The sequence below is a fragment of the Prionailurus bengalensis genome, chromosome D1 (genome assembly GCF_016509475.1).
Source record: "Prionailurus bengalensis isolate Pbe53 chromosome D1, Fcat_Pben_1.1_paternal_pri, whole genome shotgun sequence".
NCBI classification, from domain to species: Eukaryota; Metazoa; Chordata; class Mammalia; order Carnivora; family Felidae; genus Prionailurus; species Prionailurus bengalensis.
The window spans coordinates 63,587,905-63,601,063 of record NC_057346.1 but is presented as its reverse complement, the minus strand read 5'-3'; the positions used below and the strand labels follow the sequence as shown (position 1 = coordinate 63,601,063).

At 48.4% G+C, this 13,159-nt stretch overlaps 1 protein-coding gene across 1 annotated transcript in view; it reads right to left on the bottom strand.

The window, feature by feature from the left end:
• Window positions 1-4,489: 4,489 nt before the first annotated feature.
• The window catches only part of DNHD1 (dynein heavy chain domain 1), an 80,009-nt gene continuing 71,339 nt past the window's right edge, over window positions 4,490-13,159 (bottom strand). Inside the window, exons 32-42 of the mRNA XM_043580517.1 lie at window positions 10,241-10,558; window positions 9,861-10,013; window positions 9,505-9,683; window positions 8,399-9,358; window positions 8,013-8,199; window positions 7,686-7,808; window positions 7,399-7,600; window positions 6,349-6,440; window positions 6,065-6,214; window positions 5,052-5,851; window positions 4,490-4,873 (exon numbers count right to left, since the gene is read on the bottom strand). Of these exons, the coding sequence (XP_043436452.1) occupies window positions 4,523-4,873; window positions 5,052-5,851; window positions 6,065-6,214; window positions 6,349-6,440; window positions 7,399-7,600; window positions 7,686-7,808; window positions 8,013-8,199; window positions 8,399-9,358; window positions 9,505-9,683; window positions 9,861-10,013; window positions 10,241-10,558 (3,515 nt within the window). The 3' untranslated portion in view covers window positions 4,490-4,522. The remainder of the gene's footprint in view (window positions 4,874-5,051; window positions 5,852-6,064; window positions 6,215-6,348; window positions 6,441-7,398; window positions 7,601-7,685; window positions 7,809-8,012; window positions 8,200-8,398; window positions 9,359-9,504; window positions 9,684-9,860; window positions 10,014-10,240; window positions 10,559-13,159) is intronic.

Below are 13,159 nucleotides of genomic sequence, written 5' to 3'. Positions count from 1 at the left end.
AAGTTCTCTTAGTTAAGAATCTGTTTCTTGGTTTGTCTCTTTTTTTTTCCCTTTGCTTGTTTTTTTTTTTTTTAATTTCACATATGAGTGAAATCATATGGTATTTGTCTTTCTCTTATTTTGCTTAGCATTATACCCTCTGGATCCATCCATGTTGTTGCAAATGATAAGATTTCATTCTTTTTATGACTGAGTAATATTCCATTGTATATATGTACCACCTCTTTTTTATCCATTCATTAATCAATAAGCACTTGGGCTGCTTCCATAATTTGGCTATTGTAGATAATGTTGCTGTAAACATCAGGGTGCATATATCCCATTGAATTAGTGTTTTTGTATTCTTTGAGTGAATACCTAATAGTGCAGTTGCTGGATGGTAGGATAGTTGTATTTTTAACTTTCTGCGAAATCTCCATACTGTGTTTCCATAGTGGCTAGACCAGTTTGCATTCCCACCAACAGTACAATAGGATTCCTTTTTCTCCATATCCTCGCCAAGACTTTTTTCTTGTGTTATTGATTTTAGCCATTCTGATTGGTGTGAGGGATATCTTACTGTAATTTTGATTTGCATTTCCCTGATAAGTGATGATGACCATCTTTTCATGTATGTGTGTTAGCCATCTGACTGTCTTTTTTGGAGAAATGTCTTCTTTGGAGAAATTAGACTATTTGGTGGGGGCGTGTTGAATGCTATAAGTTCTTTATATATTTTGAATACTAACTCTTTATCAGATATATCATTTGCAAATATCTTCTCCCATTCTGTAGGCTGCCTTTTAGTTTTGTTGATTGTTTACTTCACTGTGCAGAAGTTTTTTATTTTAAATATTTTTTTAACGTTTATTCATTTTTTGATAGAGACAGAGCGTGAGTGGGGGAGGGGCAGAGAGAGAGGGAGACACAGAATCCAAAGCAGGCTCCAGGCTCCAAACTGACAGCACGGAGCCCGATGCGGGGCTCGAGCTCACGGACCATGAGATCATGACCTGAGCTGAAGTTGGACGCCCAACTGACTGAGCCACCCAGGCACCCCGAAGTTTTTTATTTTGATGTAGTCCCAATAGTTTATTTTTGCTTTTGTTTCCCTTAGCATATAGTATATTTAATTTCACCAAGTGCTGCTAGATTGCTCCCCAGAATAACTACACCAGGATAACCATCTACCAACAGTGCATGAGAATGCTTATTTTCCACTCCCCCCACCCCCGACATTTGGTATGGTAGAGGCAATGGAAAGCTGTAAGGAGAATGAATTCTGAGGACAAATGTCTAGATTCATAAACTGGCTCTACCATTTTCTGACTTTGTGACCTTGGATAATTTACTGAATCTGTGTCTGTTTTCTCATCTGTAACATGGAATAATAATAGTACCTATCTTATAGATACCAGAGCTTCTTAGATATTAGTGGGTAAAACTGGTACTTTTTTCCCCCCATTTCAGACATTTCCCTCTATTTATCCTATTTCTGAATAAGGATTTCAAATTAGACTGAAAAGCTACAAAAATAAGTGAGTTTCAGGTGAGTTACAGAGCAGTAGTCCATGAAAGTATTGGTCTTCGGATTATTAGTGTATACAGTGAATACAGAACAGAATCACAAATTTCCTTACAAATTGGGATATGTAAATAAAATTTAGCTCCTTTCTTAGTTACTGGTCTGGTTTTCCCCACAAGCCTCACTCCCTCCTCCACTCCACTGGATAGTAGTAGAGTCTAGAAATAAATTCAGTCTCTTCGGGTTTCATTTTTTTTTCTACCTTTGCTCCTCTCCAAAGTGGCATCTGGGTATAGAAGGGAGGGCTTATGTGGCATTTTGGTATTAGAAGGAAGGAGTCCCCTGGCTTAATAATGGTTCTTGGATGTGCTCAAGCTGGAATCTTCTGGGTATGGCTTGCCCTGCCCCACACATAGGCATTCTGCCAACATCTCCTTCTAAAGCTGATGAATTGGTGGTCTCTGCTCTCAGGGCCTTGTGCCCCTCCCTGCCACTTTGGCCTCCTCTTTAGTGCTGCAGACCCCAGTGATTTCTCTGCCTCCTATTCCATCCAGCCAAAACGGTCTCTGTTCAGTATCCATACCAGAGAGGGGTCAAAGGACACTTATTCCTGGCCATGCCATTCTGCCCTCTTCATGCTCTTGGGGCCATGGTAGGTCCATAATGCAGAGTAGTTTCCTTCTAAAGTCTCAGTAGAAAAAAGGGCAAATGCTTCCTTGCCCTCAGTACCTCAGTTTACTCCTTCATCCCAAAGTCCCAGATGAGGTTGATTTTGTCTCTACTTTATCTACCCCCATCTGTCAGGACAGGATGGGACCTGTTTCTCCCTTCTGTCATCTGTCTTCCTTACTTTCATTGTTTGGGACTTTTGATTTCCTGGTGGGGTTTTAATTTATCTGGTCGACAATTTCAATAGTGGAATTGTTAAATCTGGGACATTTTTACATAGCAGTCATTGTATTTGAGCAATGCAGTAATATGGTACTTATTTTATAATCTCTAATTGACTAAGTTTAATAACTTGGCTGGACATAATTCAGGAATAAATTTCTGTTGATTATACCTCAGTAAAGCTGAAATTGCAAAAATAAAAAAAAAAGGAGAAAATCCTACATAAAAGAGAAAAAGATTGAATTTCAGTCTAGAGAATGGCATGGTTTTGTAGGAAATGTTCTGTGCTAACCAATTTTAGATCGTTGCTCCCTGCTCCCACTGGAGAATAGATAGTAGCGATGGTATATATGGATAGAGCACAGGGTTCATTTATCCAAAAGGACCTCTTTAACACTCTGCCAATCTCCTCTCCCAAAGGAATAGCCATGCGTCTGGTTGACTGTGGAAAAGAAAAGGAAAGGGTTTCTGAGGAAAGTGGAATTTTTGCTCCTCTGCTCAGCCTTTTGTTAAAGGACATCAGTTGCATCACAGTCACTGGTGAAGGTGTGACTGGAAGAGGTTGTGTACCAATGCTCAGTAGACACTGCCATTTGCATTACTTCCCACCACATAGCTCATACCTAGCCATACAGAGAGGGAAGTAGGTTGCACCTACTGAGTTTTGGTGCTCAGGGGCAAGGAGAGGAGCCCATGTAGGTCTTTAGCTCAGCTGTACAACTAACCTAGCTTTTATCAGAGAAGTTTGTCCTGGGATAGCATGCAATCAGTTAATAAGCATATCAAAGCAGAACTCTTGATTCCCTACCCCCCAGCCAATTTCCCATCTCAATTAATGACACCATGATCCACTCAGTTGTTCAAACCTAAATCTCAGAGTCATCCTAAACTTGTCCTCTTCCTTCACTCTTCACATCCAGCCCATCAGCAAATCCTATGGCTTTGCCTCCTGAATATTACCTAAATCTATCAATTCTCCATCTCCGCTGTTGGGACTCTAATCCAAACTCCATCATCTTCCACTAGAATTACTTCAAGCCTCCAAATAAATATTCCTCCTTGTTACTCTGGAATTTCTTCTATCCATCCACCACAGAATAGCCAGAGTTATCTTTTCAAAATCCAAATTAGATCATGTCCTCTCATACCTAATACTCTCTACTAGATTCCTCATGCTTTTTAAAATAAAATATAAGATCATTATCACAAAAAGGCTGCATGTGGCCTACCCCTTTCTATACTTTTCCATCATTTTGTATCACCCTGCCCCTCATTCACCACACTCCAGCTACATGTTCTGTCCTGCCTCAAGACCTTTGCACCTACTGAGGGCTCTATCCAGAAACTCTCCTCCTAGATCTTCAAGTAGCTCCCTTTCTAATGTTTAGGAAGCATCCCCTGACCACCCAAGTTATACTGCTTCCCTCTAGTCGTGCTCTAACACGTCAGCCTCCTTTATTGTCTTTATAACACATAGAAATCATCAAATTTAACTTATCCATATGTTGACCTTTTCCTTCTCTGTCTTCCTGCTTTGGAACAACCTCATAAGTGCCAGGAAGAGCACGTGATCCAGAGGAGTGCTCAATAAGTAATTGTTGAATGCACATAAAACCTTGTATCTTAATTTGGCTTTTGTTTTTTATGTGTATGACTCACTGGGAGAATCCATCCCAGGGGAGAGGATGACTGGTAGGGCCAGACTGAGGCATTCTCAGTAATACAACCAAGGCTCTAAAAAATAATTTTTCAGTTCTAAGGTTCTCTATAAAAATATCCCTTGTGAAAAAAAATGTGTGTATGTATGTATGTATATGTGGAGATATATATATATATATATATATATATATCTCCACCCCTTGTGGATTTAGCACAAGTACTGAGACCACAGTAGAAAGCTGGGCAAGGATTCAGGATCCTGTGTATTAGCCATCCCCATCTGCCTAGAGCCTTGGATACATGACCAACACTAGGCCCATCTTCCCACGGGATACCCACACCCCCCCCTCAGTTGTGCACACTGGGGTTTCCCCTTAGCGTGTCAATTTTCTGTGTGCACACCACCTTGCACTACTAAATCTCAGAAACCTTTAATCGAATCACCCCAACTTTATTTTGGTTGAGGGCTCATGGCAAGGGTGGGCTGCACACATGGACTCTCAGTTGGTCACAGGTGGCGGGGCTGAGCTTCGTGGGCAGGGGCAGGTACATCAGGATATTCCTGCTGTGCAGCCTAACAATGCCTAGGGGGCCTTCCATGTACACAGGGCAGGAATACACAGCCAGACCGGCTGGGGGTGTCAGGTCATTGGCGCCCCGAGCCTGGACGCAGACGCTGACCGGAGGCAGAGGGCAGGGCTGGCTGGAGGTGCTGTCCTGCAGGGCCCCTGCTAATGGGTCCCACTCAGCGTTCCGGAGCTGTAGCCCAATCAGCAGCAGCCCCATCTCTGGAACTGTAGGATTTGGGCTGTTCACCACCTGGGGGCGCAAGAAGCTTATCAGGCAAGGCTAGGAGGGGTCCTGGGGGTGCGGGGTATCCGAGCAGATGGGCCTACTGAAGGGGAAAGATCACAAAGAGGCAAGATGGGGTAATTGCACGATGTAATCAAGGATTTGAGGGGGCGGAAGTGTAAACGGAGGGATGGCATGAATATACCTGGAGGTGCAAAGGGTTGCTGTTCAGCTCCTGACGTTTATATGGGAGCCCACTGAAGCCAGGGCCTTGGCATTCAGGGAGATTCGAGCTGGGCACACGCTGGTGCAGGGCGCCCGTAGCAAAGGTAGCCTCCGAGCGCAGTGACAGCAGCAGGCGGCGCGGGTGGCAAAAGGCTGATAGGTGAAAGATGCGCCCTGGTACTTGGGCTTCCACCCCCAGGTAGCGAACCAACAGCTGCCCACGGCGGGAGAGCTGTCGCAGCCAATGCCAGGGCGGCTGCGGGCCGGCAAGCGCATAGGGACGCCAAGGCGGGGGTAGGCGGCCAGTCCAGAGAGCGTGGGCCACCGCAGCACAGCGCCGGGAGGCGCACGGGGGCGCGCCTTTCAGCTGCTGCAACAGGCAATCAAGGTCGCATAGCACCGTGCGCGCCAGCTGGCTCAGTTCCAGCACCTCGGTCTGGAGGAAGGCCTGCAGAGGCCGCTGCCGCGGCACCACCCACCCGGCGCCAGACTCTTCCGGGCGGGCGGTGTCCATGAGCAGAGCCTGCAGTGACTCCAGCCTCCTCTTGGCCTGCACTAGGCGCTGCCGCAGCCGCCTTTCCGTGCGCCTGGAACCTCCTCGAGCCGCAGGAACCCAAGCGGGTAGACTCCGCTGTAGCGCGCTCAAGAGAGCGCGACTCTTGCGGTGCAACAGCCAGGCCCGGGGGCCGGCACTCAGTCCGCAGCTCTGGGGTTCAGGAGGTGTGGGCAGTAGGTGCATCTGGGCCTTGCACTCTGCCAAAGCATCCAGTTCCCCTAGCTCTTGGAGGTGGAGAGAGGGAAGAGAGATAGATAAGATGGACTCTGCCCCACCCAGACTCAAGGGAGTAGGCCTTCCTCTGACATTTAAGCCACCGTCCCATAACTGTGTGAATATTGCCCCCTCCTACACCTTTGTAGGATGCAGCTCACATTCCTGAGAGAGTGGCATGGCATGGTTCCCCACCCCAACACAGATACCTGGCTGGAGCTTACCTGGGCTGGGCAGCAGGGTGGCCAGCAGATACTGGGGTGTGTGTGGTTGAGCCCAGCTCCCGCTGCTGGGGCTCAGACAGGCTTGTGTTAGGCTAGTCAGGGCCTCCCTGTCCTTGCTGTCTCCCACAGGACCCCCATAGAAAACCGAAGCTGAGAATGAGGTCAGAACCCCTCAGTTCTAGCCTCTCCAGTTTCCACCACCTCCCAAACCCAAACCAAAAACTCAGTACTCCCACTCCCCCTGCCCCTTCCAGGGCTTTCCATGGGGACAGGAAGATTCTCACCAGCCAGCTCCTGCATGGCAGCACTGGGATTGCTAAGGCTGGCCCACAGCTGGTCTTGGATCTGAAGGACCTGGGTCAGGGTCACTTGACTCCTGGGGGAGGGGAGCAGGAAGCAGGGTTTCAGAACCATTTATATGCTGAGGACTCTGGTCTGTCTAGCCCAAGCTCCCAACTCATAAGGGCTCACCAGTCATTTGCACTTAGCACTTCCAATATAACTTGTTTTTTTGTTTTTGTTTTTGTTTTTTAAAGTAGGCTTCATGCCCAGCCCCGAGCCCAACATGGGGCTTGAACTCAGGATCCTTAGATGAAGAACTGAGCTGAGATCAAGAGTCAGATGCTTAACCAACTGAGTCATCCAAGCACCCCTCATACAGCTTGCTTTTTAACTGAAATCATATTTCCCCCATACCAGCCACCCAATTGTCTTCGGCAGAAATCTGGGAGGCTGTCTTGACTCCTCCTTCTTCACTCCATATTTACTCTCTATCTCTACTATGACTACCCTAGTCCCTTCCACCCATACCATGGCCTTGTCCCTTGAGACTGCCAGAGCCTCCTTGAAAATTGCTCTGCTTGCCTCCAGCCCTATCCCATCTGGTCCATTCACACTGCAGTCCGTGAGAGTGATCTTTCCAACAGACAACTAGGATCACATTTCTTTTCCTACTTAAAACCCTCCAGTGGCTTCCTACTCTCCTCAGGATAAAATCCAGTCCCTTGCCATGATCTTAAAGGCCCTTTACCATAAACCTTGCCTGTCCCCACTCAACCTCCCAGCATGTCCACCTCAGCCACACTGAAATCTCCCTCCTGCTGAGCCTAGATCCCTCTGCTCAGAAAGGCCCCATTGATACCTGATCTGCCTCTGCTTCCAAGACTCAGTTCAAAGTGAGATCTCAAAGTCCTTGGAGGAGACTTTCTTGACCACCCCCCTGCCCTCACACTTTGGTGCTTCCCAGGCATGAATTAGTCATACTCATCCAGGATGTGGAAAATGCACAATGTTTGCTGAGTGACTGACTGAGCAAGATGGATGGGGTCCCTCACCAGCGGCCCCTGTGTGCCTGCAGCTTCATTCCATAGAGCTGCCGGTATAGCAGGAGGCCATGTAGGAGGACCAGAGGCAGCGTCCTGGTTGGGGATTGTACATTCCGTCCTTGCTGGGCTAGCTCCATGCTGTTGATCAAGACATGGCCCAGCTCCAGGGACTGGTCCCAGAAAACAGGCATGGAGTGCTGAGTCAGTACAGCTGGGGCAGAAGGAGAGCGCTGGGTCAGCACAGCACAGGTACCATCCTCCTCCAATCTGAGAGACTATAGTGGGGAGCTCCTCACCTGGTAAGGAAGCAATAGCCTCTGCAGACAAAATAAGCCAAAGACGAAAATCTCTGTGGACAGTGGCCATGTTCCTGCTTGCAGGTTGGGCCAGAAGCAGTTCTGACTCCAGGTCCGAGACCACTAGGGGTCAAACATGGGGCTGAGATCAATCACTGGGTAAAGGGTCAGATGTAAATTTAGGGATCAGACTTGAGGCTCAAGGGTCAGGAGTCAGATACAAGGGACAGACTTGGAGTGAGGGGATCAGCCATGAGGCCTGAGAGTTCAAGGTCAGGCCAGGTACTGGACAGGGTCCAAGAAGCCATATTTAGGTAGCAAACGCACCCCTGGCTCCATCCAACAGCCTCCACAAAGGCTGTAGCAGCTCCTTCGGCCAGTGAGGCATCAGATGACAGTTCTCCAGCACCAGCCAGTGCCCTTTGCGCATAGCCTGGAATAGAGTGCTAACCACTACTGAGACTGGATCCCAGGCTTCAGAGCCCAGGGCGATCACCTCCAGATGCTTCTGTCCCTGAAGACCAACAGAGAGGTGGCAGAGTAACTCAAAGTGATCCTAGGTGACCCAAGGGACCCAAGGTAATGCCACAAATGACCCCCAAAAGTCCCTGAATAAGCCAGAAAGATCCATGGGCATGCTGGGAGGGACCACCACACCCCATCTCAGTCCACAGAGGTCTGGTGTCTGTGTGGCCAACAAGCAAGGCTCAAACCTGCTCATGCCTGGCAGCCAGTTTCTGGATGACAGTCAGGGGATGCATGGTGGCTGTGGGGTGACCAGGTGGTGGCAACAAGATCAGCACGGGCTGAGTAGCCTGGCTGTGTTCCAAGGGTATGGTGGAGGCATCCAGGTTTTCATCCAGGGGCCGGCCCAGGAGGCTGGTGGTAAAGTCAGCCAGGGCCCCTGCCAGGCACTCAGGTCGCAGCACACGCCACAGAATCAGCTTCTGGAGGAGACTAAGTGGATCAGGTCCAGGCCCAGGCGCAGGACCCAGCACTGTGGATGACAGGGACAGATAAGCCTGCCAAACATTGGAGTGGTGTGCCAGGGATGCACACAGCCCAGCGAATGGTGGCAGCAGCTCTAACATCCTACATTCTTGCCAGGCTTTCAGCCCCAGCCAGGCCGGTCGAGCCACACTTGGCTTGCTGTAGCCTGTGCTAGAAGAGGCTGCCAGGCCAGGCCAAAGCGCCAGCCTCTCCAGCTCTGGAGCTTTCCTTGCCACTTGCAGCAGAGCCAGAGCACCCAAGGCACCCACCAACGGTAACTGGCTCAGGCCCAGCGCAGCCACAGTGCTGCCCAGTAGCTGGCGGGTCAGCTGTGTTCTTAGCTGCAGCAGATGGCTGGGCAGGTCCTCCCCTTGATGAATCTCATACTGCTCCATGCTGTTCAGGGCCCGCTTGGTGGCTGCTAGCCAGTTGTCTGGGTGCATACGGAAAAGTGGAAGCAGGTTCTGCAGTGGGCTAAGGGCCTTTATAATGGCCATTCCATGCCAGACCACACGCCGATAGGGTGCCCACAGTACCACCTCCTGCCGTCTCATTTCTTCTAGCTCCTCACAGTGGGCACGCAGCTGACATAGCTTTGCCTGGGCCCTCACCATCTCCCGGAGGAATTTGGCTGGTTTCTGATGTTTTGGGTTCTGGAGCAGCAGCATCAGCAGCAGCCCCTCCTGCAGACAGTCACCTGTTCCATGGGTCTGATTCTTTCTCACGTGGTTCCCCCACCATCCACACTCATCTCCACACCCATATCTGCCCACCCATAACAGGACCCCCTGTTGGGCTCATCCCCACCCATAACAGGACCCCCAGGCACCTCAGCAGCCTCCACAGCTTCAAAGGAATCCAGGGTTCTGATCTTTATGTCCTGCCAGCGGCTCTCAAGCTCGGGACACTCAACGCACAAGATTTCGTGCAGCATCTGTTCCTCTAGGATTTCCATGTTCAGGCTCAGATCCAGTACATTCAGCCCCTTCAGCAGCTCATAACCTAGCACTTAGGGTCACATAGGGACATAGGGGATGCTTAACCCCTTGACAGAACCAGGGTTGGGGTACACAGAGAGTATGGCACCCTGCTGCAGTACTGAGCCTGCTCGGGGTCAGACTGAGTGAAGCTGGAGACCTGGTGTGTCCACAGAGCTGTGGTGGCAACTTACCCACTGGCACTCACCTTTTTCCAAGGCATTGAGGGGGAGAGTAGTGCTCAGATAGAGACAGAAGCTGGGCTGCACCTGGGGTGGGCTCAGCTTCTCCCGCCGCAGTAGCCATTGTAGTTCTTGGCACCCTAGGCCCAGCTCCATGTTGGTCAGTAGCACGGGCAGGCCTATGAGGGGGAGGCAAGGACACTCTACTCACCATGCCAGCACCCAGCCCCCTCTCCTGTACAAAATCTGGCTCTCACTGGCTCCCCCATGGATAATAGGAGGATTCCCTCAGGGCTCTTCAACAGAGTTAGTGCTTGGGTTAAGGATGGGAGCAGAGTTCAGGCTGGGGGTGAGAGGCTTGTGGGGCCACAGAAGGGGGACATGGTGAGTGGGGACCAGTTCTCACCACTGGCAGCTGCCTCCTGGAGCTGAGGACCCAGCTCTGGGTCAGTGCCTGAGAGCACACTAAGGGAGGGAAGAGGCAGAGCCCCAGTCTCTGAGGCTGGCCTTGACCTCTGTCTCTCTGTCTTCTCCTCCTCCTCCTCCTCCTCTTCTTCTTCCTCCTCCTCCTCTTCGTGCTCTTGCTTGTTTCCCTCCTCCTCATTTTCTCTGTCCTCTGTCTTCTGCTCTTTTGTTTTGCCCTTAGTCTTATCACTGTCTTCACTGTTGTCATCTTCCTCTTCCATGGCCTCTTCTTTTTCTTGATTTCTCACAAAGCCCATCCCTATGACAGAAAGATGCAGAGGAGCTCCTCTCAGAGGACAAACTGGGCTCCTAGGGAACACCATTCACCCTCAAGGCTCTATCTCTTGAGGGAAGGTCCACAGGAAGACACCTCAGGAAAGTCACTTAAGCTCTTTCTGACTATTTCCTTAGCTGCAACATGGGGTTGATATTAGTAGGTACCTCACGGAGTTACTGTGAAGATGACATGAAACAATACATAGAGAGTACTCAGCTGGACATAGTAAGCACTCAACAAATGTTAGCTGTCATTATTATTTCCCTAAAACTCCAGGGAAGTCTGCTCCATTTCTGCCTTTCAGCGGTCAGTTAGAAGGTTCCGTGTATCTCTCCTTTTGCCTAAGCTACTTTTATCATAACGAAAATAATTGTTGCTAATATAGAAATCAGTGCCTGGAAGCAGCAACTGTTAAGTGAAAGACCATAAACTGTGGAATTAGCCAAGTCCTGGGCCACGGTATGGTGGACACAGATGGCTGGCTCCCCAGCCACCTTCTCCTTTGCCTCCTCTACAGTAGGAGCTGGAAGAGAGAAATAATATCTTTTTAAGTATTAAGAAATTTAAGAATTTTTTAAAAGTATTAAGCATTAAGAAGTGGGCAAGTGGAGGTTGCTGGGTCCACAGTTTGGTGGATTCATTTCCTATTGCTTAACAAATCACCACAAATTACCACTTAGTAGCTGAAAACAACACCCATTTGTTATGTTTGAGTTCAGAAGGTTAGAAGCCCAGCACAACATGACTGGATGCTCTGCTTGGGGTTACACAGGGCTAATCAAGGCATCAATGGGGGCTGAAGTTCTAATCTGGGACTTGGGTCCTCTTTTAGGCTTACTGGTTTTTGACAGAATTCATTTCTATCTCACACATTCCCTGTAGCCCACTGCATCTTCCACCCAGAAATAATAGTTCCTTGAATCCTTCTGTGTTTCAAGTTTTCCTGACTGCCTCTTCTTTCCTCCTTGCTTCTTTGAAGGGCATATGTGATTACATTGGGCCCACCCAGATAATTCAGGATATCTCTGTCCTGTGTGTGTGTGTGTGTGTGTGTGTGTGTGTGTTTAGCTTATTTATTTTGAGAGAGAGAGGCAGAGAGAGAGAATCCCAAGCAGGCTCTGTGCTATCAGTACAGAGCCCGACTCTAGGCTCAAACTCACGAACCCTGAGATCATGACCTGAGCCAAGATCAAGAGTTGGACGCTTAACTGACTGAGCCACCAGGCAACCCCAGGATATCTCTTTATTACGGTCAATTGATTAGTAATCTTAGTTACATCTGCAGAGTCTTTTGTGCCATGTAACATAATCATAGGAGTAAAAATAGAGGACAAAGATGACGGGGGCCAAAATTCTGCCTACCACATGTAGCTGTTCAGATTTCTGGAAGATCTTTTGTTTTCCTGATGAAAGGGACAGAAATGGCTAGCAGCAACTCTGACATGATGCTTGGAAGGATAGCACCCAAATATGGTGGCTGGAAAAACCAGGAACTTATTTCCTCATAGTTCTGGAGGCCAGAAGTCCACAGTCAAGGTGTTGAGAAAGCTGTACTCTCTCTGAAGCTTTTAGTATATGTGCTGCCGAAGCGAGCACTCTCTCTGAAGCTTTTAGAGAAGACTCCTTCCTTGCCTCCTCCAGCTTCTGGTGGTTCCAGGAGTTCCTTGGCTTGTGACTACATAACTCCACTGTCTGTCTCCCTCTTCATGAGGCCTTTACTTTCTGTCCCTATGCCTTCTCTTTTTTCTAAGGACACTTCTCATTGATTTAGGGCCAACCCAGATAATGTAGGGTAATCTCATTTCAAGGTTCTTAATTATATCTGCAAGACTCTTTAACATAGAGGTTCTGTGGGTTAGGATTCAACCCACTATAATGTGATAAGCCAACATGCTAGGGATTATTGAGCAGAAAGACAAAAGGATCTGGGTACTTGAAGGCAACACTGAAGGCTGGTGCCTGCTTATCTCAGTACTTCTTATAATGTGAGATACATAAATCCTTCTGTCTTAAGCCATGGTAAGTTGGGCTTTTGTTACTGATAGTGATAGCATTTCTACCTGATACAGCGAGTTAGTGGGGAGGCAATGAGGATTTTTCTTTTCCCTACTAATCTGTGTGGTGGGTAAGAAGTTGGTTTATCTCATGGGATTTGGACCATATGCTCACTGAACTTCAGTGGATTTAGAAGAAGGCATGCTGGCTACTTCTCTACTTAGATGAGAGAAACAACCCTCAGGAAAAAAAAAACTGTAAGAAAATTCCTTTCTGCTCATATCAAGCAATTTCAGACCACAAATGTTCAGATACTCATGCACCTTGAGTATCTTGCTGATTTGTAAAGATGATTGTCTACCTCATGTTGCATGGAATAGGAAATTACTCGCTATTGGAAGAGGCTGGAAAATCGGGGAAGGTAATTTTCCAGATCCATCTCAAGCACTTCTCTTTATGCATTCTCTGCTTGACAAATTTAATAGTCTCCCTTCCCCTTTTGATTTGGATACAGCCCCCAAGTATTGGGGGCTATGCTCCATGGCCAATTACCCTGAGCTCACTACTCAAACTATTTTCTTACTACAG